Source organism: Larimichthys crocea, chromosome XII, assembly GCF_000972845.2.
Source record: "Larimichthys crocea isolate SSNF chromosome XII, L_crocea_2.0, whole genome shotgun sequence".
Classification (NCBI taxonomy): Eukaryota; Metazoa; Chordata; class Actinopteri; family Sciaenidae; genus Larimichthys; species Larimichthys crocea.
Genome location: NC_040022.1, coordinates 20758705 through 20784938, shown reverse-complemented (window position 1 = coordinate 20784938; position 26234 = coordinate 20758705). Strand labels below are relative to the sequence as shown.

Sequence of the window (26234 nt, the reverse complement as noted above, 5' to 3'; positions counted from 1 at the left end):
TCAGTGAAAGAGGTTTTTGTCACATGATATATCACTGTGGCCACCACTGTATATTGCACTGTAATATAACTCCATACAAAAACTCCACCCTGCACACTGGCTATCATGAAATTGCTGTCATTTTGTTTTTAGTGTTTTTTAATAATAATTCAACAAGTAATGTTAAATAACTATTAATGTGAAAGGAATCAGCAGTAAAACTCTATTTGTTGATTGTTTTTTAAATTATTATTATTATTATTTTTATTAGTTTTTCATTTGGTTTTGTTGTACATCCTCCTGAAAAGGGTTTCAAAGTTATGATAAAGACACATTAAAACAATGACATATTAATATGACATGTGACATATAATGACATACACTAAATGTGAATTAGAAACAAAAGAACTGAAACAGGATCAATAGGTTCTGACAAGAGGATATATATTTTATAACATGTTTTTGTCGGGTATATCATCAAAGGTTGGGTGACCTAACACAAATGGTTGGGTTGTCATCTTTATTTAACACTAGCAATAGTAGTCATTTTGATAATTGAATACTAATTGAATACTTAATTTATGACCATAACTTCACATTTGAAACATCTTTCAATAATCTGACAACAACTTAACTACAAGTAGTTGTAGAACTGTATTTTATGTTGTTGTTTTTTTCCATATGTAAAATGTATTATCTTTGCAGAAGCCAAGTATGATGAAAGAGAGCTTTTTCTGAAATGTCATCTTGCTGCTTTGTGAGAAAAAAATATATATACTATTGCATTAAATGTGTGATTTGGTGAAATGACCCAATCTTTTCTTGAGGCACAGAGACTTTGTGCTTCAGTTCAGTTTCTCAGATTACAAAAAGAATTTAAAAGAAATTTGACATTCATGGTCCCCAGATGATGGACTTCACACTTTTCCTATAGTGCCACCAGGAGGTTGACAGTTTGGACTTTTAGTGTAATATCTTGACATCTATCACATGCTAAACTAAGATGGTGTTGATGTATACTTTTTATACTGTATGTTTAACATGAGTGTCACTGTGCCTAAACTAAGACGGTGTTGATGTATAAGTACAACCTTGTAGAATTACTTGCTTGATTAGTCTTGTTATCTTATGAATATTTACAACATCTCCTGAGTTTTAAGGAAACTATCACATTAAGCTTAAGATGACCACACATTTTTTTTTATGTGTCCTGTGATGAGCTGGCGACTTCTCCAGGGTGTACCGCGCCACTCAACTATATAAATACAGTTATATATTTGTTTGTTTAGTGTTCATTTGTTTCTGATAGGATGATGAATTCTTAACATTCAGTACATCTTTTTCAGTCATATTGTTTAGTGACAACAGTAATGTAGTAGTAGTAGTGCTACACGAGCTTGTACTATCAATGTAGGGGTTTTTGTAATGGTGTGAATCACTGTGACCACCCGGGAGCACAGTGAAAAACCACAATGCAAAAACTCCACCTCATTGTAGCTGTCATACTCTTCTCTGAAAAACACAACAGCTCTGGTTCTTTTCATTTCAAATAATTCAAAATCAACATTATGTGAGACTGTTAATACCACTGTACCTATTTTTTTTGTTTGTTTGTTTTTGTTTTTATGAATTCACATTGCAGGAATAATAAGGGTTCTGTTCTATTCTATAGATACCACAAAATATTTTTGGGACCCCTTAATTAGTGATAATTAACTCACATTTGAAGCATACTTAAATTAACCTGACATCAAGTTAACTCTGAGTGAACACAAAATATGTTTGTTTTTTTTGTTTTTTGTATGTGAAAATCTTTAGTGCGGTGATATTTTCCCTTTTTTTCCCCAAGTGTAAAACTGGAAAAAACAGACAAAACAAACAAACAAACAAACAAACAAACAAACAAACAAACAAACAAACAATTTCATATGTTCTTCCACTATTCTACTAAATGTTACTTTTTGTTTAGTGTCTAATAAATATGAGATATTGCTTTATTTTAATTTTTTATCGTGGGCGTGGTGGAGGGGTTGGGGTAAAAATGATGAATAAAAACAAACAATTAAACATAAATCCAATTTACCCTTTCTATTCTAAAAGCAAAGAGACTTTGTGCTTCAGTTCAGTTCAAGACAGGTTTTTGTATTACCACATATCACTGTGGCTGCCACTCCATCCACAGTGTCATTTGCTCTTACAAAAACCTCTGCTTGATAGAGTGCATTGTTAGATGTCTATACTCACTCAGCAGGAGCCATCATTAAACATCATTCCACATTTTCATTTTAATTTTACCCTTTAAACTAAAACTATTCTGTGTTTTCCCTTCTCAGTTAGAGGTTTTTGTCACAGGATATATCACTGTGGTCGTAGTAATACACTGTGATATAACTCCATACAAAAACTCTTCACACTGATTATCATGACACGAATCTTCTGTCATTTTATCTTTAGTGATTTCACATGAGTTCATCAAGTATTTTACTGCTTCATGAGAAAAAAAATATACTATTGCATTAACTGTGTGATTTGGTGAAATGACTTGATCTTTTCTTTAGGCACAGCGACTTTGTGTTTCAGTTCGGTTCAGTTCAGGACAGGTTTTTGTATTACCACATATCACTGTGGCTGCCACCCCCGTATCACAGTGTCACATCCTCATACAAAAACCTCTGACTGATATTTTGTTAGCTTTTTATAATGTCTCAGCAGTGGCAATCACAAATTGTCATTCTCCTTTTTCTCTAATTTAGTTTTAATTTTACCCTTTAAACTATAATTGGTCTATGTTTTAGAGAAATTACATTAGTCACACTTTTATGATTTATGATAGAAGGACAGTAAAGCTGGTCCGTTGGTCCGTCCACTGCTTTGGTCCAGGCTGAAATATCTCAGTAACTATTTGATGGATTCAGATTAAAAAATAAATAAATAAATAAAATCTGACATACATGGTCCCCAGATGATGGACTTCACACTTTTCCTATAGTGCCACCAGGAGGTTGACAGTTTGGGCTTTTAGTGTAATATCTTGACATCTATCACATGCTAAACTAAGATGGTGTTGATGTATACTTTATATATGTTTAGCATGACTGTCACTGTGCCTAAGCTTAAGATGACCACACATTTTTTTATGTGTCCTGTGATGAGCTGGCGACTTCTCCAGGGTGTACCCCGCCACTCGCCGGAAGTCAGCTGGGATATGCTTCAGCCCCACCATAACTCTGATGAGGATACAGATGATGGGTGGATGGATGGATGGATGGATGGATGGATGACCAAACATAGTCCTTTGTATAAGAACACGTTGTTGCCAATCTTCATAGATCTTTGCTTTTCTTTTGTTGGACACATCTGTCCTACTTGTTTTTTTGTATCAGCATCACACTTCCTTCCCAGTTAGAGGTTTTTGTCACAGGATCTATCACTGTGGTTGCTATTTGGCACTGTGGTATAACTCCATACAAAAACTCCACCCTGCACACTGGCTATCATGACACACTCAAACCTTGAACATGTTAAACTTTTTATAACGTTAAGATTACGTGAAAGAAGTCAGCAGTGCAAATGTTTCTTTTTAGAATTCGCTTATTTTGGAGTGGTAACTTATATATATTCCTGACACTGATTCACTACAAGACAAGAATATAACAACTATATAAATACAGTTATACATTTCTTTGTTTAGTGTTCATTTGTTTCTGATAGGATGATGAATTCTTGACATTCAGTACATCTTTTTCAGTCATATTGTTTGGTGACAACAGTAATGTAGTAGTAGTAGTGCTACAAGAGCTTGTACTATCAATGTAGGGGTTTTTGTAATGGTGTGAATCACAGTGGCCACCCCAGTGCACAGTGAAAAACCACAATGCAAAAACTCCACCTCATTGTAGCTGTCATACTCTTCTCTGAAAAACACAACAGCTCTGGTTCTTTTCATTTCAAATAATTCAAAATCAACATTATGTGAGACTGTTAATACCACTGTACCTATTTTGTTTGTTTGTTTGTTTTAGTTTTTATGAATTCACATTGCAGGTATAATAAGCGTTCTATTCTATTCTATAGATAACACAAAATATTTTTGGGACCCCTTAATTAGTGATAATTAACTCACATTTGAAACATACTTAAAATAACCTGACATCAAGTTAACTCTGAGTGAACACAAAATGTGTTTTTTTTGTATGTGGAAATCTTTAGTGAGGTGATTTGTTTTTTCGGGTAAAACTGGAAATAAATCAATCAATACAATTACACATGAATGTAATTCATTTATCTACTATTCCAATATCACCTTTTTCCCAGTGTCTAATAGATTTGTGAAATGCTCTGGTTTCTTCAGGACATTGGCTTTGTGCTTCCGTTCAGTTCAGGACTGCTTTTTATATTACCACATATCACTGTGGTATTTCCCATAGTCTACACACAATGTCACATACTCATACAAAAACCTCTCCCTGATACATGTATGTGTGTTTATGTAGTTAATATTTCATACTCTTTGTACTCAGCAGAAGAATTTACTATATTTCAGCATCTTGTTACCATAAAACTATAAAACCACTTAAGACTATTTTACTTTTTACATATTTTTTTTTGCTTTGTGAATATTTCCATAATCTCCTGCGTGGGAAGAACATTTTCTAAAACTCTCTCTTTTAAGCTCTAGATGACTTAACACAATCCTTTGTGTAAGAACATATTATTGTCAATGTTTAAACATGAGTTTTGTTGCACAAATGTCTCCAATATCTTATCTACATCAGCCCAACATTTCCTTCACGGTTAAAGAGGTTTTTGTCACAGGATATATCACTGTGGTTGTTATACTGCACTGTGATATAACTCCATACAAAAACTCCACCCTGCACACTAGCTATCATGACACAAAACTGCTTTCATTGTATATTAAGTTTTTTTTTTTTTTCATATTATTTCAACAAGAAATGTTCAGCTCTAATCATGTGTTTAATATTTTTTGGATTCATAATTAGTTTTTCATTTGCTTATGTTGTACACCCTCCTGAAAAGGGATTCACCATTATGATAATGATACAGTGATACAGTTCACAGTACTGTACTAATGTTCGTACCGTAACAGTCATATCAAAATACTACCAATGCTTTTCATAATTTTAGTTTATTTGGGCTGACTGTATGATAATGAAGTACTTGTTTACATTCAGCTTTCATTTACAGATTAAAGACCTTTGTCTGCCTTTAGAGGTTTTTGTAACACAGTATATGTGTCTTTTAAGAAGACACCTGAGGATGTATTTAGCCCCAGGTAATCTTAGAATAGGGAGATATTAGATGAATAGATAACTCGCAGACTCACAGACCTCAGACAAGTACCACCACTATACAGAGCTTTTTAAAGATTGATTACACACTTAAAGGTACATGGATGAAAAAACTTTGTTACACTGACCTCTATGGGCTGAAAGGTTGCAGTCTTTTGCACTTTTCCACAACTCGTGTTGTCAGACAATAATATTACAAGTGCTGTACTTTACAGAGTGTCAACAGTGCACATAGGAGCCAGTAGATGGCAGCACAAGCATGATTTTTAACTTGTATAGTTCATCTTTGAGCTTGTCTTCACTGGCAGAATGCAGGCAGTACAATGATTCAGTTTGTTTGTTATAAGCTGCTGCCTGAATGTACATCACACATTGTACACATTGTAAACATACAGTGTGTCATACAGTGACACTGTTTCAATGTAGACCTGCTTAAATTTAGCAAAACTGACCATTTACAACCCTTGTATATTGTAGAATTATATAATTTCACCGTGTTTTACATCTTACAGATGTTTCTATTATACAAAACTGCTCCTGGCCCATTTCAGTACACAACTACAGTGGTTTGGGGTCCAAGGTGCCCCACATATATGTACTGTACATATTCTGTGTATGATGGAGTCTCTCTGTGAGGAAAAGAGTAAGAAAAAACATCCTCATTAGTACCTGTATTTACTATTTCACAATTTAAGAACATAGATATTGTTTGAAAAACACAACGTACATGTCTATAATGACTTATTACAGTTGTTGTAGTGATATTGAAATCTTTTACTATGGAAAACAAAATTGCTTGTTTTATTGATTGATCAGATCATTTGCCACTTAGCGGCATCACTCCACAAGTCTCCCTGATGGCTCTGTACGTGTTGGGTGGTTTTTCTGTCAGTGCTTAAACACCTGCGAACAGATGCACTCAGATAAACGCTTGGCATTACAGAGTAAAAGTTCTATGTGTATCAGTACATGACGGACTTGGTCAAGATCAATAAAACATCTTGTAATCTTCCTACATACATCTTTTCACTCACATTAATTTAAATTAATTTAACATTTAATTTACTGCATCAGTACCAAGTGACAGAGTTTTACAAAGCCTGTGCCAGTAGATGGTAGTCTTCACTCACTATTTTGACTTCTATAAACCAGCTGGAAGATGTCCTTCTAACACATTGACCAGCTGACACTACATCTTATGTAGTTAAATTGTTCATCGAGCAACTTAAAACTGTTCTTGAGAAGGACATATTTTTGTGGTAATTATGAAAGACAGATTTCTTTCTGAATGAATGAGCTTATTTCACATGTACATTCAAAGTAACCTTTATTTGTGTGTTATGTACTTTTACACAGGCACAAATGATAATATATCAGAACATTTTCAAACCTCTGTAGTTTTAAATGGATCATTTTTGCAGAAATGGATTGTAACGGCTTAGTGAACAAATAATTAAAACAAAACATGTTCAGTAAATGTACTTAAACATAATATTTCTGCAAATAGGTTTAAATGCAACTGATGAGGACTTTTAACATTAGGAATCTTTTTTTTTTTTTTTTTTTTTTTTTGGTGGACTGTACCCTCTTAAAATGTTGCAGTCAAACAAACAGAGCCAATGAAAGGCCTCCAGCTCCTTCTGCTATACACTGCCACGACGTTCTAGATACTAAAAAGAACTACGAAATGAACCATCAACCATGAACTTACACCTCTGTTCCATATAAATGTATCCAGTGTGGCATCAGTAAAGTCTCTTCTTATCTTATCTTACTATAGCAAAACAGACTTAACAAATATATTTGTATTGTATCTGGTATCTTTATCTGGAGTTCATAAAATTCAGTGTATTTGATGTCTTTGTTAATTTTTCCAGCTTCATCACAGTGTTTCACATATGAAAAATTGCTTACGATGTCTGTGACAATGTGTGTCTGCTATGTGTCTGTCAGCCACTTCACGCCTGGATACACGCTGAGATGCAAATATATGCAGTGAAACTCGAGTCTCATGCTTCAAGGAAGTTTATTTGTAGCTGTGACGGTTTCTACTAAGTTTCACTGCTCCAGGTGTGGTCCCAGAGGTAAAGAGAGAGGGAGGAAGTGACTCTCTAATGATGATATGTTTAGAAACACCAGGAAATTGAAAAACCATCAGAGCTTAACTGATAACAGAAGTTTACGGTATGTTGACTTGATGTGGTGTTATTTTAGACGTTCTTAGACCCCTGCGTTGTGACTCAAACGACAACAAAATCCTCAAAAGCTTTTGGTGTTTGTCACAAATACACAATCACTCATATTTTTACTCTCTTTAATTTTTATGATATTGTAAGTATCAAACAAGATCAACCAAACATAAGTGAAGATTTATAGTCAAATTACAAAATGCAAACCCACATACAGAATATATTCATTTCTATTAAAGGAAAATTTGTAATTTACATATTAATCAAAAGTCAATACTACATTTCATCATAATGTATCAACAGTAACCACATTTATTTATACAAGCAATTGCAGCTGCATTTTTCTACAGGTTACAGAAGAACATATTTTTTAAAATCATTTTGTTAATCATTGTATATGAGGATAAGTTGTATATTAATTATTATGCACAATAATTGATTTAAAAAAAGACAAAAAAGAAATGAAGACCTGTCACCGTCTATGCATGCATCTCATCCTTTATTGTCTCTTCATCTGAAAGACAAAAACAAAAAGACATCCAACAATTAAAATATATATGTGTTATATTCAATGATCAAATACAGATTGTTAAATCTTGATCAAATTTAATCTGGAGTTTCACCCAGCTGCAGAACTGACACCCAGATAATCTCTGTGTCTTCAATAGAGCAGATTTGCTGCAGGTGACTGTTGTTCTAAAACATTTATATTAACTGTTGGACAACATGATTAGTTCATTTGTAAGATTTGTTAATTTTAAGTTGGTATCTGTAATGTGTTTAATTCATTACATTGTGCGTGCCAAAATGTGTGGTCCTCTTAAAAGATATTTGCTGTGGTTGGAGACAAATCTTCACTCATTACATGTTGATCAGTCACACGTGTGCTGGTTAGCCGTGTCAAACAAGTAAACCAAGTGATGCATTTCACACCGCTTGATTGTGTTGTGAAAAAGCTGACAGAAAATGATGATGAATACATCTGATAAAAATATTTCTGTGCAGTTCAAATTCTTTTCTTCTCTTGCACATTCTCAAGAAACAACAGAGATCTGCAAAGATGGACAAAACAAAAGTGTCTTGCCTTCATATTTTGCATTTTTTTTGTTAAATAACTGGGTTTTATTTTATAACTTGTAACATACTTGGTCAAACTGTTTACTTATTTCCTGTGAATGTAGAAATCCTGCACTTTATCCTACCCAGTCTTTGGTTTTAAGTATGACTTAAATGCAGGAACAGGCCTGCATGTTTACCTTGACCAGGCTGAATATCATGCTATAGAAGAGAGAGGAAATGAAGAGGAATATGAAGGAGGAGGTTGTGGACCACAGACTGCTGAACTCATCCTCTTCAATGGCATCGTCTGTGCAGCTCAGAGCACAACCCAGTTTTGACTCTGGAGCAAAATCTAAGAAGAGGAAGGTACAGGTGGTTTAGAGGTGTGTATGTATGTGTGCGTATGTGTGTATATTAAAAAAGTTTTTTTTATAAAGATAACTCTTGAAAATTGCTCATTGACTTGAATTGAAACTTCACTCTTTGCTCACATACTGTGCGCTGCATTTCGACATTTCTCCAGTTAAACTGTGGAACAGTACAGTATACTAGTGTGACTTTGTGCTTGTTTTTGAGTTTGTTTGAAAAATAAAAAATATTGCAGTCATTGATAAACATGTAACAAACGTTTCTCCATGCAACATTTATTTGAAACGATCAGCACACTCAAGCTGTTGTGACAAAGACAGATTGAAACACAATATGATGACAAACAAAACTAATCTGACACTTTTTTTTTTTCACAATAAGAAAGACTAATTACATCACAGAGGACACGAGTTCCCATGACAGAGAGTACACACAGAGACAGAGCAACACATGAGCACAAAATGCCACATTTAAAGCCAATCTACTAACGGCATTCTAACGCGTTACCATGGTCCTTAGACACGTTCTTGTGAACGGAGTCATTGCCACCAGCAAACCAGACGTTGCAGCCAAACGTAGACGTGTCCCACTTGTCGTTGGTGGTGATGTAAACACTTGTTACTGAGTAGCCATTTTGGGTCTTCTGTGGGGGGTAGTTAATGCCATCCTTATAGATGCTGTCATTTTGTCCAATATATTCTGACCAGGCAATGTAGTAATCCTGCTGCACAGTACTGGAGACCAGACAAACCAGAGTGACTGATTCTTCTTTTTGGATGTCATTCTCCGGCATGACGTGGATTGTTACTTTTGGCTTTTTTCCATCTGAAAGAGATACCCAGTTTAATAGGGAGGTTCATATACAAGCTATATGTTTGTTGTTATGAGATATTTTGTTTGTGTGTGCAGGTTACTGCATATCAACCAATCAGCCTCCATTACCCAGTAACATACCTCCTTTGCGGACAGTCAGAACTTGAAAAACTGGAGTCATATCCTCTTTAGTGGCAGAACAGCGTACGTTGTTGACACTCTGCCACTCAGTAAGACTACGAGTCATTGTGCTGGTTTTGATGTGCTGACTGTTCTCGGACTTGATTGCTGATTCACTAATGTTGTTGGTCACATCATTTCCATTAATTTGCCATGTGATTGTACTTTCATCTACAGTGGGCTTGTCTTGTCCAGTAATGACACATTCCAACTTTGCCTGGTTGTTGCTGAAAATTTCTTTGGGACTTGGTTGGTTCAATGTCAACGTGATAAGATCTATACAAAAGAGAGCGCCAGAGAAAACCATTTATTAACATCTGGAAATTCAGTAAAGTGTATGATTATGTCACCGTTAGCTGACTGTAGTAGCCTGTACCTTTAGATGCCTTCCTCGTATATGTTTTTTGTCTGTGTGTCACCTCACACGTGTAAACAGCTTTACTGTCCCAGTCTGTGTTCTTGATGTTCAGGGTACTGAGAGCTGAATATGTCTCTCCATTGGTTTTGGGATCAGAATCAAAGGAGCCAGTTACATCATTTCCATTCTTTTTCCATTTGACTGAGAACTCTTTTGGCAAAAAATTCTCAATTGTACACACCAGTGTCTGAGTGTCTCCTCTTGGCCCTGATAGCAAAGATACCTCTGGAGCAAATGAAGTCTCTAAACATATGGAAGAAAAGGAGAGATAAGGATATGTGTTTAAATTGACAACAGTCTGTGCTTATGCATCTCAGATTTTTAAGACAAAAATGTAAAATACCAGACAGATAAAGGGGAAACATGAGAAGCAGTGATGGAAATGATAAAAAAAAATGAACAAGGTAATGTATGTGTGGACTCATAGACATAAGAAAGTAATGATAGTTAATGTTAGAAATTAAAATCACATACTTTTCACGTTCACACTCTTGGTGCCTGTATCGTGAGTCACAGAACATTGAAAGGACTTCTTGGAATCCCAGTCGGACTTTGATACTTCAAGCAAACTGACTCCTGTATAAATGTTGTTTTTCCTAGATGTAGGATATTGACGAGAGGTCAGGATGGTTCCACTGGCCTCGGTCCACTTGAAAGTCAGACTATTTGGGAAGAAGTTGCTTGCAAGACAACCAACAGTGATTTTATCTTCACGCCCAGCTTCGCATTTAATCAAAGGGAACACAGTTGGTGATGTAGGTTGTTCTGTGAGAGAGAAAACATATAGATACTAATACAGGGAAATTAACAAACACAGATGACCAATAGCTTAACTAAAAGATAATAAAAAATATTAATAGAGAGTATAACAAGCTCCTCTGTTGTCTCTATAAGCATCTGAAATAAAAATAGTGTCATTGTTTATGTTTAAATGCTGCAGCTCAAACATGAAATGATCTTTATTGTCTTTCCTAGCAGCAAATTTATCCCAATTATCTTATTATTATTTTATTTTATTTTTATTTATTACTTAATAATAATTAATAGGTAAATAATAATATACTGGCTAATGGAAAAACCGGCCACAGAGTAGCATGATTTTCATAATGACACTGAAGAGATCTGAAGAGAAATCTATCCAAAGGTCATTTTAATAAAAAATACATTTTTAATAAATAATACATTGTAATAAGCACATAGGGTGGACTGAATTTATACAATGGCACCAATATTTACCCACTCTTTTAGCACTCTTTTGTGAAATATAATTAATCAGCCAATTTTCCTTTTTCCCCATTTCTGCCATTTTTCAACTGGAAATTTTAAAATTTTGTTTAAAATCATATAAATACAAACGCACATATATTTTCACAGATAATCAATTGCTTTAAAAAAAACAGTGATTTGTTGAATATGTCAACCTCCAAATTAAAATATGGAGAACCAAAATGTTCTGTGTTTAATACAGTAAATGTAAATATCAATATGTATAAATATAAAACATTCTTCATTATTCAAAGCGCAGTTTATCTTATAAAGCTTTTAAAACATTACGTACATTTTTAATAGTAGCTGACAGCTATGATGGTAGCCAGTTTGCACAATAAAAGTGAAGACAATTTCTTTTATAAGTGACAAATAAGGAAATATTATGTTGATTTCCATTCACACATATAAGCCAGAGGTGAGAGTGTTAATACAATGACCCCCAATCAACATTTAAAACTAAAACGACTGCTTTGTTCTTTGGAATCATTACCTCATTAAGACGTATAATTTTAAGTAATTATTCATGTATAAAATTATATTTGATCAGAATTTTGTTCCCCTTTTGGAGAATCTAAGAATCTTGTTGAGAAGAATTACAAATCACTTAATGTAAAATATTCCTTTCAATGTTAAATATATTATTAATAATGGAGACAACTGTTCAAATGCATACGCTCCTTTAAAAGGCTCTGTTACATTCTACATATACACTACTTTCTATATTACAGAATGCACTTGATGAGGTTTTTATTCAATGTTCAGTTATGAAATATAAACACATACTGACCAGGTATATAAAAACACAAATTAAATATATATTCCTATGTTCAGATAAAGTCATTTGCCATAAAAAGGCAGACATGGTGTATAATTACTTTTCACAGTGGCAAAAATGAATTATTATGTAATGTGAGACATTGGTATTTTACTGTTTTAAGATCAACTTAGAAAGGAACTTTTTTCATGTTTTCTAAGAAACAGCAGCATCAAAAACATCTGTCTTCTCGGTTGTCTAGTTTGTCCAACATCAGTACAACGCTAAATAAGACCAGGAGTTAAACTTCTCTATCACCAATAATCACATCTAAAAAGTAAAATAAACTAGTCACTAAAAATATGATGTTTAAAAGTGACTTACCTGAAGTTACGGTGACTGAAGTTCCTTTACCCCAGTAGTCAAAAGCATCACAGTGCTACATCTCCACTCACTGGTTGAACAAAAACCTGACACGCCTTAAAAAATGTGTTAAAACCTCAAGAAGTGTTTAAAATGCACTGAAATCCTGATCAGTCTTATGCCCTGGTGTTATCCTGTGAATATGTGTTTCGTGTTGACTCTTAATCAGTTGTTAAAGTTAAGATTTACAGAAAGATAACATTTACATCTGTGCACTGACTGTGACTTTTATATATATATAACTACTAATTTACTCATTAGAAATGACAAACACAGAACCTACCTCATGTTTCAATGAGAAGTATTTTGTATTGTCCTTTTTTTCAATCACTAGAATAGCAGAGTGTATGATGATTGTTCTTAGGTTTTTGTATGGATGTATATCTCAGTGCACCCCAGCCCATCACAGTGAGAAACCCTAAAACAAAAACCAAACACTGCTGCACTGGAGACTCAGGGGACCTGACTGCCAGCAGTGGGTAAGAATAAAACAAAACTCTAATCAAACAAAATTATATTTAAGGTTGTAAGTTGGTAAATTTATATGTTGCATTATAACTAATGTTATCTTATATGTTTTGTATATTATTATGTACATATTTTAATCTGAAGAATTTAAATTACAAATAATGGAAAACTTTACTTTTCTTAATGCTGGTTACCATCATTTATTCAGACCATAATGTTCAATAAAACCTGCTGAATCAATTCAACAAACTGTTATTCAACATATTTAAAAAATACTAGGTCCTTTTCAACGTCATTTGACATGTGGAACCCTGAACCAAACACAGTTAATTCATAAAAAAATAAATACAGAATATAGCAGAAATTAATTTTGCATATCTATTTTTTCATTAGTGAGCAATCACCTGAAAATAACAATCACTATGTTTTTGTTATGAGGCTTTCATATACACACACCATGGGTCCTTTTCCATGGAGTCCACCATGTTGAACTGCCATGTTTCTCCAGTAGCCCAAAATGGACAAACATTGGCTCTATAGTGATTTTCATGCTTTTTTCAGCTTTCATGGTGACTATAGTTTTCCCACATTAAGAAAGAGTGGGTGAGGTGATGGGGTTGTTATCATTAGCTGTATCGCTATATACGCACTAAATTCTACAGACTGTTCCTGTAATGTGGCCCTTTTTGCAGCCATCAGTAGATATGAGGTGTCAAGAGTTTTGTTATTCTTTTTACAGATAAGAGGCTGCTCAGCCTTACTGTAAAACAAAACATCAACCTGGTAATGTGTCAGCTTTGCTCTTTGTTTCAGTTGAGGACAAGTGGTGAAAGAAGTATAGTGTGGGGAGATGCATTCTGAATTAGGGGTTATTTTTAAATACAACTTGAGCATGAACTGGTTTTACAGCACTTTCTTTCAGGGACTGTCACAATGCCATCTGCAGTGGTTTTTGTACTGCTCTGTGGCTTCCTGTATCACTGTGACTCTCGAGCACAATAATAAACAGCAGAATCTTCAGTCGTCAGGCTGTTCATCTGCAGATACACCTGGTCCACGTTGTTGTCTCTGGAAATGGTGAAGCGATTCTTGACTGATGTGGAATAAAATTTATTGGTTCCACTTGGAGCAGAAATATAGGCAACCCACTCCAGTCCTTTTCCTTCAGCTTGTCTGATCCAGCCAATATGAGCGCTACTATCTGATATTCCTGCATATGTACAGGTCAGTTTGTGGGATTCTCCAGGCCGCTTCATCGCTGGTTCAGACTCGGTCAGAGTCTGACTGCAAACACCTGGAGAGAAAGACAGTTTGATCACAACAGAGCCAAACAGAAAGCTTGACAGTGAAGAAGAAGAGTGCAGAAGTGTGTATTCACCAGAAATCAGTGATAGGATCAGAAGCATTACACATGTAGTTAAAACCATTGTGGAAATATGTTGTATGTCTCGTGGTGGTTTGGTTAGTCTTCAGTTTGCAGTCACATAAATAAAGATGGAAGAGATCAAGATTTGCATTGACTCCTCCTCACAGTGCTGAAAAAAAATCCACTAACTCAGACTATATTTGTTTTTGATTTCGTTTGGTTAAACTATCCTATTAAGATATTCATTACAGGAGTGTTCTGGCTAATATTTGATTAATTCACGTGTTTTTCATTGAGCTCTCAGAACTGTTTGTACAAGACACACAGATTAAATGGCAGACTTTTAATTCAACATTATAACTTAACATCATAGATACTCGGATGAAAACGATAATTGTGTGTTAGTCGTTTTTGCATTTACTTTCATTTATGTTCCATGTAAGGCCATGACTGTGATGACTTGTCTTAGCTCTAGAGTTTAAAGGTGGGACTATTTTTAGTTTTAACATGATGTAACATGAGTTAAGACCTTAATCCTATGAGATAGTTTGGGTTTTTGTACAGCTGCTCAACAAACTTCAGTCACTGTGGCTCTCGAGCACAATAATAAACAGCAGAATCTTCAGTCTTCAGACTGTTCATCTGCAGATACACCTGCTGTCTGCTGTTGTCTCTGGAGATGGTAAACCGGCCTTGAACTGACTGAGGGTAGTATTTGTCGCGACCACTAGGCTGACTGATTAATGCAATCCACTCCAGTCCTTTTCCAGGAGCCTGTCTGATCCAGGCCATAGCAGAGCTACTGAATGTGAATCCAGAGGCTGTACAGGTCAATCTGTGAGATTCTCCAGGCCTTTTAATCGCTGGTTCAGATTCTGTCAGAGTCTGACTATCAACACCTGCCAAGATTTGGAAGAAATAAATGAGTGACAACATGAAATGAAACACCTACAAATGAAAGATCAGTGAAGATCTTCACCTGCCCAGCAGATAGTTAAAAGCAGCAGTCCTGTCCTATAGTCCATCATGTTAAACTGTGTGTCCACTGTTCTCTGTCATCCTCTCTGCAGTCAGATAAGTAGAGGTGGAAGACATCTGAGTTTTGCATTGACTCCTCCTATGAGACAAAATGTTTGCATGTGTGTATCCACGTCAGTTCTGTGGCTTTGTTTATAAAACTATTAATGACTAAACATTTTGTATTAACAACAATTCATTATTTAAACATCATATAATTCATTAATCTCAAACAATGATAATGATCATTTTTGCTATTCTTAATGTGATTATATTATGCTATTCATAATGTCATCTTAACCATGATAATATTCACATCATCATCAAATCATGGATAAAACATTCATGGTAAACATTCATCAAAATCAGCACTGAAATAACAATAATGATTTGCATCCATTGAAAAAAAAAGAGGAGCAACAGCCAAGAATATTGTTCTATAAGTTAACATGTTACAGTTAACATTTCAATTCATTAAAACACATTTTAAATAAAGATTTTTAATATGGGGTTACCTTTTATTTACTGTCAGCACTTCCTACCTGACAGTTTTTTTTTAACTGCAGAGAAATAATTCTAATCAGATATTGTGCATCTACAGTATCTATCTATCTATCTATCTATCTATCTATCTATCTATCTAATGAACAGATATGTCATTAAGATCACATTGCTGTTTGTTGTCTGTGGAGGTTTTTGTGCAGCTGCTCCACTGTCTTTAGTCACTGTGTCCCTCGAGCACAGAAGTAAACGGCAGAATCTTCTGCTGTCAGGCTCTTGACCTCGAGGTACTGAGTGCTGCTGGACACATCTTCAGTCATGGTGAAACGATTTTGAAAGGAGCTCGCATAGCTAGCAGAGTTTGAACCTGCATTCATCCACCCAATCAACTCCAGAGCTTTCCCTGGCTTCTGTCGTGTCCAGTGAATATGGTAGCTTGTCATGTGAAACCCAGATATGACACATGACATCTTCACTGTCTCTCCAGGTCTTTTCACCTCAGAGGGAGACTGGTCCATGTTCTCACTCCAAACTCCTGTAAGCAAAGAAATTGTGATCATGATCCAACACATTTGTAAATCACAGGTTGGACATTTTCAAAAGAAGTGAAGCTAAATTGATTTTCTCACCATGAATAGCAACTGCAAATAATAAACTCCAGATAATTGTACTTTTCATTCTGTAATAAACACTGTAGTTCAGTGCTCTCTGATCTGAGTGTTTTAAAAATATATCAAACTGTCCCAATGTTCTGCCTCGAGTGGCTGATGTTGTGTTTATAAGAGAGGAAGAGTTTGCATAGACCTCCCTCTACAGGTTTACAGAAGGAACATGTGACACAGATACATTTTTCATAAGTCAAGTATATCTTCAACAGCAGAGGAAACAAAGAAAAAAAAAAGTGCTCTTCAATGACAATCTCTAACTGATGATGTAGAAGTTTAGAGCTTTTTCACCTTGGTCATATTACAAAAGGGAAATTTGCATTGTGTTTATATATTTGTGAAAAGATATAGCTACTGTTTAAGTTAGTTATTCAATGTTATTTGTATAGAAACATGAAAAATGTTTTCTACATCTTTTCTAGACATCTCAATACATAAAAATAAATTCATAAAAACATGCCATGTGTATTTTAAATGAAACCACAATCAATCCAGATTCAAGTGGAATGGAATGGAAGCAAATACTTAACACTTCTTCTGTCACTTAATCATATGATATATATAATAATGATACTATAATACTGATGATAGTATAATTTCAGCAACTGATTGTTGTGTTGTATTTGACCCATTCATCACCAAATGATCTCTGTTGTGTTTTTTGTCAGTTCAGTTTTTTTGAATTATATTTCTCAAGAAAGGTTTCAGGACTTTATGTAATGCAGTATTTAACTATATATATACACTATGAAAAAAAGAGAAAAAAGAAAGAAAATAAAATAATCTAAAATAAAGTATGCAATACGAAGATAAATATTACGTGTATGTGCTCAGTCAAAACAGTCTTTCCTTGTCTCAGCTCTTGAGTTTAAAAGGTGGGACTGCAATGACTTTTTAGTTTTAACATGATGTAACATGAGTTAAGATCTTAATCCTATGAGATAGTTTGTGTTTATCCACTCAGTAACAATGAGTAATGTAGGATTTTTAACAGCTGTTGAAGCAACTCCAGTCACTGTGAGTATCGAGCACAATAATAAACAGCAGAATCTTCAGACTGTTCATCTGCAGATCACTATTAATCCAGGCAACCCACTCCTGTCTGTTTATGAATGCAGGCGTTGCTCTAAGTCATGATATACTGTCTTAACACACTGACATTTTCATTGATGAAATGTGTTTCACTGTTTTGTCCGTCATTCAATCGGGAATTTGTTTTGTGTTTCAAAGGCCTGACATGCTTCAGAGATTCTCATACAGATCTCAGTGTAGCTCAGTTTTTGTAGTCTGGTGTGTAGTTCTCGAAAAGTCTTATTGTTTTAGACTTTTCACCTGTTTTTGGTGATGGAAAACTGTCTTGGAAAAATATTGTGCCAGTGCCACTGTTGATGTGTCCAATCCATTCGAGTCCTTTTCTTGGTTTGTGATGAATCCATGAATCCAAGCCTGGGACAGTCCTGAGTATGTAACTGCAAAAGCCATTACTCTATGAAGGATATATGTTGTAAAGGCAGAATAGGTGGGGATTTAGCATCAGTGTGTGGTTTTCCATTATACTAGTCAGAGATTTTGGAGATTTGGTGGTTATACATAAAGACCAAATCTGGTTGGTTACTGAGACACCAACATTAAAGATGTTGTCCAGTGTTTCTCTTTTTTCTATGTGTGTTTGGAAAGTTTTTCACATGTGTACAGTGTGAGAGACTTAGAATGTGAGGTGTGTATTTAAAACATTTATACAGTACAAGCTGCACTGTCAGTCTTATACACTTCCATTTCTGGGTCACCTCAGTAATAATGATTACTGGTGTGAGAAAAGAAAACAGAGCTTATCCTCCGAGAAAATAAACAGCACCTCCTTCAGTCTTCCAGCTGTTTATCTTGAAATCTATTTGAGCTGGTGAACTACAGTACAAGAAAATAAACATATCAAACTGCAGTCACACTTGTTTCAGCACTTAAAATGTGTTATTATTCAGTCTTTGCTCAGAAATCCCAGGAAATGTTTTTTTCTGCAGTATTAGTTTTTTCATGAATCTCTAATCACAGATGCTACATCATTTACAAACATTATTGTGTCTTAATCTGTGGAAATGATTCATATTTGTAGTATTTTAAGAGTGAACTTTGGTCCTTTTCTGAACAAGGGACCTTTATTATGTTTTTTATTGGTTGAATGTTAAGTAATACTATTTCTCAGGAACACTTTTCAGGGCTTTGTGTGATATGATAAAAAGAAAATGTAGAATACCATAAAGTTAAACAAGACATCAACCTGATAATGTGTAAACTTTGCTCTTTGTTTCAGTTGGAGACAAGTGTTGAAAGAAGTATCGTGTGGGGAGATGCATCAAATACAACTTGCATGAACTGATTTTACAGCACTTTCTTTCAGGGACTGTCACTATGCCATCTGCAGTGGTTTTTGTACTGCTCTGTGGCTTCCTGTATCACTGTGACGCTCGAGCACAATAATAAACAGCAGAATCTTCAGTCGTCAGGCTGTTCATCTGCAGATATACCTGGTCCACGTTGTTGTCTCTGGAAATGGTGGAGCGATTCTTGACTGATGTAGAATACTCTTTAGTGCCTCCACTTGGAGCAGAAATAAATGCAACCCACTCCAGTCCTTTTCCTTCAGCTTGTCCAGCCAATTTCAGCGCTACTATCTGATATTCCTGCATATGTACAGGTCAGTTTGTGGGATTCTCCAGGCCGCTTCATCGCTGGTTCAGACTCGGTCAGAGTCTGACTGCAAACACCTGGAGAGAAAGACAGTTTGATCACAACAGAGCCAAACAGAAAGCTTGACAATGAAGAAGAAGAGTGCAGAAGTGTGTATTCACCAGAAATCAGTGATAGGATCAGAAGCATTACACATGTAGTTAAAATCATTGTGGAAATATGTTGTATGTCTCGTGGTGGTTTGGTTTGTCTTCAGTTTGCAGTCACATAAATAAAGATGGAAGAGATCAAGATTTGCATTGACTCCTCCTCACAGTGCTGAAAAAAAAAATCTGCTAACTCAGACTATATTTGTTTAATTTTGTTTGGTTTTATTATAACAGGAGTGTTCTGGCTAAAATTTGCTTTATACATCCAGACTGGTTGTACAAGACACACAGATTAGAGTGAATCCAACATTTGGTGATTCAGAGCATACAGTTTCTAACAAACAAACAGACAGTATCAGCAAAATATGAATTTTTTTGTATTAATTAATGGCACAAAAAATGTATTGTGAATACTTCATACAACAAGTTCAGTTTTATTTTGCTTTGGAAAGTCAACCAGAGTTTTATGCTTCAATAAATTACATCACAGTTATTCTGATGAGCCGGTCTCTGTGTGTACTGTACATATTGAAAAATGTGTCTTAAACTCACCACCTAACCTCAGCTGGCCACTTCACTAAAGATTTGAATCAGGATATCATCAGGAGGGACATGTACTCTGTGAGAGTTTCATTTAGTCCTATCATATATTTTGTCTTTGTGTTTTAATGTTAATGTTGATGTGACGTTTAATGGTTTCACTGTTTGCAGATGTTTAGGACATACAGAGAAACTGGAAGCCTCTTCTTTTTCTTCTCACCATGCCTGTGATTTATAGTTTTATTAATTTGGTTTGTTATGTTATGTTATGTCACTGTTTTTATACAAAACAAAAATTTGACCAAAAAACAATGAAAAAAATGTCTACCTGCTCCTTTTAATGCTTACATATAATAACTTTATTGTCTGTTTCATTACATCAAATTGTCAGTTCTCTCCAGATATTGAAAAAGTCTGAAAAGAAGTTCCCATGAAATATAACAAATATAACAAAAATAAAATGTAGAATAAAGTATATATCAAATATTTCATACTTGGCCTCCACAGTAACAATGAATTGTGTAGGATTTTGTACAGCTGTTCAACCAACTCCAGTCACTGTGAGTCTCGAGCACAATAATAAACAGCAGAATCTTCAGTCGTCAGGCTGTTCATCTGCAGATACACCTGCTGTCTGTTGTTGTCTCTGGAGATGGTAAACCGGCCTTGAACTGACTGAGAGCAGTATTTGCTGCTACTAGCACTATTGATATAAGCAACCCACTCCAGTCTTTTTCCAGGAGCCTGTCTGATCCAGTGCATACTGTAGTCACTGAATGTGAATCCAGAGGCTGTACAGGTCAATTTGTGAGATTCTCCAGGCCTTTTAATCGCTGGTTCAGATTCTGTCAGAGTCTGACCATCAACACCTGTTAAGATAACAAAGAAAACATCACATACAATACATTTACAACTTGAATCCAAAAATCAGATTTATGATCATTGAAGATCTTCACCTGCCCAGCAGATAGTTAAAAGCAGCAGTCCTGTCCTATAGTCCATCATGTTAAACTGTGTGTCCACTGTTCTCTGTCATCCTCTCTGCAGTCAGATAAGTAGAGGTGGAAGACATCTGAGTTTTGCATTGACTCCTCCTCACAGGGAGGAGAAAACTGAATAAGTGTTGGCATTTAGATATTTATCCAGTCTATCTGTTAATTTTAAGTTTTTTGGACATGTTTTAATTTTATTTGCAGAAAGTAAATGATAATAAAATTAGTATTAACAACACATCTACATTTCTTTTAACAAATCAAAATGTATGATTCAGAAATCTGTAAGATTTAGAAATAAGGTTTAGAGTAATTCAAATCTAATTTATTTTGGCATCATGGTTTCTCATTACTCCATGTCAACATATTGTGCAGCTATATAATCTACAGTGTTCCTCTGATCAACAACATCCAAAAAAATATTGAAAACTGATTTTATTGTCATTTTATTTTGAACTCCAATATTTTAAATATGGTTATGGTTTGTACATGAATGTGACATTGGCAATTTAGTATTTCATAATTTAAACAACAACTTTATTACTGTGGGCTATGCAACATTATTAAAGAGTAAATATATATTATAAAATACAAACATTATCTGTAACTGCTTATTTTCACTAGAGAGGCGGGGTACACCCCGGACAAGTCGCCAGTTCATCAAAGGGCACATAGAGACAAACAGCATGATAAAATATGTACTCCAAATATGTGTTTATAATAAAAAAAATTAATAATTTAAAAAATAGCTTTTGTAGGTGGTAAAAAAAAACAAAAAAACATATGTCATTATTGCACATTGCTGTTTGTTGTCTGTGGAGGTTTTTGTGCAGCTTCTGTCTTAAGACACTGTGTCTGTCAAGCACAGAAGTAAACGGCAGAATCTTCTGCTGTCAGGCTCTTGACCTCGAGGTACTGAGTGCTGCTGGACACATCTTCAGTCATGGTGAACCGACCTTGAAAGGAGCTCACATAGCTAGCAGAGTTTGAACCTGTATTCATCCTCCCAATCCACTCCAGAGCTTTCCCTGGCTTCTGTCATATCCAGTGAATATAGTAGCTTGTCATTTGAAACCCAGATATGACACATGACATCTTCACTGTGTCTCCAGGTCTTTTCACCTCAGAGGGAGACTGGTCCAATTTGATCTCACTCCAAACTCCTGTAAGCAAACAAACTTGTTAATCACAGGTTGGACATTTACAAAAGAAGCAAAGCAGAAGAGATTTTCTCACCATGAATAGCAACTTCAAATAATAAACTCCAGATAATTGTATTTTTCATTCTGTAATAAATCCTGTAGTTCAATGCTCTCTGATCTAAGTGTTTCAAAAAATTCTCAAACTGTTTTAATGTTCTGCCACGAGTGGCTGATGTTGTGTTTATAAGAGAGGAAGAGTTTGCATAGACCTCTACAGGTTTGCAGAAGGAACATGTGACACAAATACATTTTCATAAGTAGAGTATCTCTACAACAGCAGAGGAAACTAAGGTATCAGTCATGGGAATTAAATTCTGGACTGGTGGAGTCGTGAAAAAATGTGATACTCTTCAATGACTTTTAATGTCTTTAACTCATGGTGTAAATATTTAGAGCTTTTTTTCAAATACATAAATCAAATCAAAAATTGATTTATGTATTTGTGTTTAAGCTGAAGTAAGTCCTAATTTTTAATTGAAAGAGAAAAAAAATGTTTTCCCTATCTTTTCAAGGCATCACAATACACAAAAATAAATTCTTAAAACATGTCATATGAAAATCAATCTTCTCTGAGTCTCCTCTGTACTGATGTGTTGCTTAGAAGCCACATGAGATCATTGTGGAAACATGAAAAAAAAACTAAACTTTTCTTCTTCAAAGAGTACTGTCTTCATTGATGTTCACACTGAGAACGTGTGGTTGAATCACATGCTTTCTGGTATTTGTGCAGGTCTGTTGGTGGTTTGTGTCACTGTGGGCCGACGTGCACAGTAATAAACAGCTGTGTCTTCAGGCTACACATTCTGTCCTTTTAGAGTCACTGTTGCAGCAGAAGTGTCTCTGCTGTAGCTGAACTTGTTCTTCAGAGCACTATTTTGACGAAGGGTACCTCCACCCCACTGATGGGAAATCCAGTCCATTGGTTTTCCTTCACACTGTCTGATCCAACCTGTTGCATAGCTGTCATCAGTCAAAGAATATCCAGAGACCTGACAGGTGATGGTCAAAGACTGTCCAGGCTGCACAACCACTGACTCTGGCTGCACGAGATTAAGACTGTCCACACCTGTGGAAACAGAAATCAACATTATTTCCATCATTCATATGAATATTCTAATGTGTTTATTAATGTGAATCCACTGAAAGCCCCTCACAAGATCCAGCTGCCAGCAACAGTATCAGAGCTACAGAGAACATGGTTGATGTTGAAGTTGAACTGATGTGAGCTCTTCTGTCCTCTCACCGACACACAAACACACACTTCTCTTCCTTATAGGTAACACCCAAGGAGTCTAATTTACATACTCTTGAAAGTAAATCAGATGACTAAAGTATATTTAAATAATTCAGATTTAAAATGACATGTTCTGGAGTTCATCTCACACAAAGAGAAAGTTTAAGTTGAATCTCTGACAAACACACTTTGGATTTTTTAAACCTTTAAACCTTTCTGTAATTAAACATTCATCAGCATGAAGTTGAATAAAACTACTCTTCATTTATAAATGAAATTATAAATCAGATTTTTCTCTTCAATAATGAATGAGAAACATTTTGAGGATACATTTGTACTGTAGTTAGATCACAAGTTTTTAAAACAAGTTTTGAAAAACTGGTTGGAAGCTAAATTTGTTCCATCACTTTAAATTCTGATGCTTTAATCAAAATAAATTTCAGACTAGGACCTTAAATAACACCCAAAACATTATTTATTTTTTGTTTGTTTATTTTTTTATGGTCCAAGTTGCTGTCTGTCCAGGTGTATTAAGAGATGATGATATAGCAGAGCCCCCCTCAAAATAAGGGAATAGAAAGCCGATCAGCAGCATAGTGCTTTGAACCTCCCAGCATCAGCTTACAGCTTCTTCTTTTTTTTCATATGTAGGGAAATATGTAACTAAAATGTATTAGAATATTTAAATCATAAATACACAGTATATTGTATGTGTGCGTACTTTTCTAAATTAGTTTAATTTTTAATATAAGGTTAAAGCCCAGTCGTAAGGCTACCAGTTTCACACTACCTCCAAGTGTTGAAATCATTACTGGTCTGAGCCTCCTCCGCTGGTGCCTTCATGTTACAAGTGATCAGGAACTCAGGGTTTTTTGTTCAGGTGGTTTGTGTTATTATGGCCCTCTGGCACAGTAATACACAACAGTGTCTTCAGGCTGCACATTCAGACTCACTGTGTTGATAGAAGAGTCTGAGTCGATAAAAGTATGAAGCACCAGTAGCTATGATTCCAATCTAATCCAGTTCTTTCGCTGCATGATGTCTGATCCAAGAAAATAAATTATGGGACAATAATATGATGAATAAATACTTCACACTTCTCCTGTTAGTCTGGTAAAAATCAGTATTGTGGGATTTTGTACAGCTGCTTAACCAACTTCAGTCACTGTGGCTCTCGAGCACAATAATAAACAGCAGAATCTTCAGTCTTCAGACTGTTCATCTGCAGATACACCTGCTGTCTGCTGTTGTCTCTGGAGACGATAAACTGGCCTTGGACTGACTGAGAGTAGTAGATGCTGCCACTACCACTGCTGATATAAGCAACCCACTCCAGTCCTTTTCCAGCAGCCTGTCTGATCCAAGCATTATTAGGATTGCCACCAAACCCTGAATATGTGCAGGTCAGTCTGTGGGATTCTCCAGGCCTTTTAACCACTGGTTCAGACTCAGTCAGTGTTTGACCCTCAGTACCTACAGACAGTTAAACACATCATTAGTTACTGTAATGCAGCCAGATTGTCAGAAAAACAATTATTGTTCTTACCTGCACAGTTAATAGACAGGATGAGAAAAACAACCAAATAATCAGGTCTGATCATTGTAAAAGCCAGTTGTCTCTGTCCAGTCTGCAGTGTGTATGTCAGTGATTTAGTCTCTGTCCTTCACTCTGCAACACATATGTAGTGATGGAAGAGATCAGAGTTTTGCATTGACTCCTCCTCCTCACAGAGAAACACATCATATCTTACATCTCTGGGAAAGAAACAAGATTTAGTTCATCATTTTACATTTTATTCATATTTTATAAAAATATGATGATGCTTTTTAAGTAATTTACCTGTAATTTTAATTAATAATTCATGTGAATAATAAATTTATACCCAGATTAGATGCATTTATTTATTCTGCTTAGTAGCCTCTGTTGTACCATCCATACTGGACATATATCCATCATATTTATGTTTTACTTTCTCTACGTATTTCTGTTCCTGTTCTGCTGCAATGATGAATTTCCTCTGATTCATATTATGAGCATTTATTTCAAAAGATTTCCTGAAACAGGAAATCAGTTTTTGTACATCAACTGCTTCAAAAGGAAAAACACAAACATATGTTTTACTTAAAAACAAATAAAAACATGTTTAAATGGTCATTGACATTTATAGTCACAATCAATTTTGAAAAAAAAAAAAAAAAAGTGGAACAGAAACAACTGAATGTTCCCAGTGGTGGTAAATAGAGGAAGTAGTTTTTGTATGATACTCCTGTTATTGTCTCTCACTGTGGATCTCTGGCACAGTAATACACAGCAGTGTCTTCAGGCTGCACATTCTGTCCGTTTAGAGTCACTGTGTTGCTGGAAGAGTCTAAGTCAATACTGAACTTGTTCTTTAGAGAATCTTTTACATCTGTGTCGCGACTAACCCACTCCAGTCCTTTCCCTGCAGGTTGTCTGATCCAAGCTGTGTAGTACTCGCTAACAGAATAAGAGACCTGACAGGTGATGGTCAGACGTTGTCCTGGCTGCACAGTCACAGAGGCTGGCTGTGTCAACTGTTCACACTTCACACCTGTTAAAAAAGAAAATGTTTTGATGCCGATGATCACGTTATACTGCAAAACATGAACTGATAACCTTGACAAATCC

General features: G+C 35.3%; 1 long non-coding RNA gene and 5 gene segments (V, D, J or C); 1 reads left to right on the top strand and 5 right to left on the bottom strand.

Annotated features, from left to right (window-relative positions):
• Nucleotides 1-25932, bottom strand: part of LOC109141993 (Ig mu chain C region membrane-bound form-like) — a 42008-nt gene extending 16076 nt beyond the window's left edge. Inside the window, 1 exon segment of the C gene segment in view lies at nt 25875-25932. Within this exon segment, the coding sequence occupies nt 25875-25917 (43 nt within the window).
• The window catches only part of LOC104939250 (Ig mu chain C region membrane-bound form-like), a 99188-nt gene that overhangs the window by 39996 nt on the left and 32958 nt on the right, over nt 1-26234 (bottom strand). The window contains 1 exon segment of the C gene segment in view: nt 11079-11084. Coding sequence covers nt 11079-11084 — 6 coding nt within the window.
• LOC113747087 (uncharacterized) overlaps nt 1-26234 on the top strand; it is a 64621-nt gene that overhangs the window by 11722 nt on the left and 26665 nt on the right. The window contains exon 2 of the long non-coding RNA XR_003463321.1: nt 13289-13295. This is a non-coding gene — a long non-coding RNA (uncharacterized LOC113747087). The remainder of the gene's footprint in view (nt 1-13288; nt 13296-26234) is intronic.
• The window catches only part of LOC113747085 (Ig heavy chain V region 5A-like), a 37780-nt gene that overhangs the window by 11320 nt on the left and 226 nt on the right, over nt 1-26234 (bottom strand). Inside the window, 2 exon segments of the V gene segment in view lie at nt 2610-2623; nt 25877-26157. Coding sequence covers nt 2610-2623; nt 25877-26157 — 295 coding nt within the window.
• Nucleotides 23109-23638, bottom strand: LOC113747086 (Ig heavy chain V region PJ14-like). The segment is given in 2 exon segments: nt 23109-23416; nt 23505-23638. Coding segments are annotated over 2 exon segments (315 nt in total).
• LOC104939251 (Ig heavy chain V region 914-like) lies at nt 24732-25275 on the bottom strand. The segment is given in 2 exon segments: nt 24732-25057; nt 25131-25275. Coding segments are annotated over 2 exon segments (366 nt in total).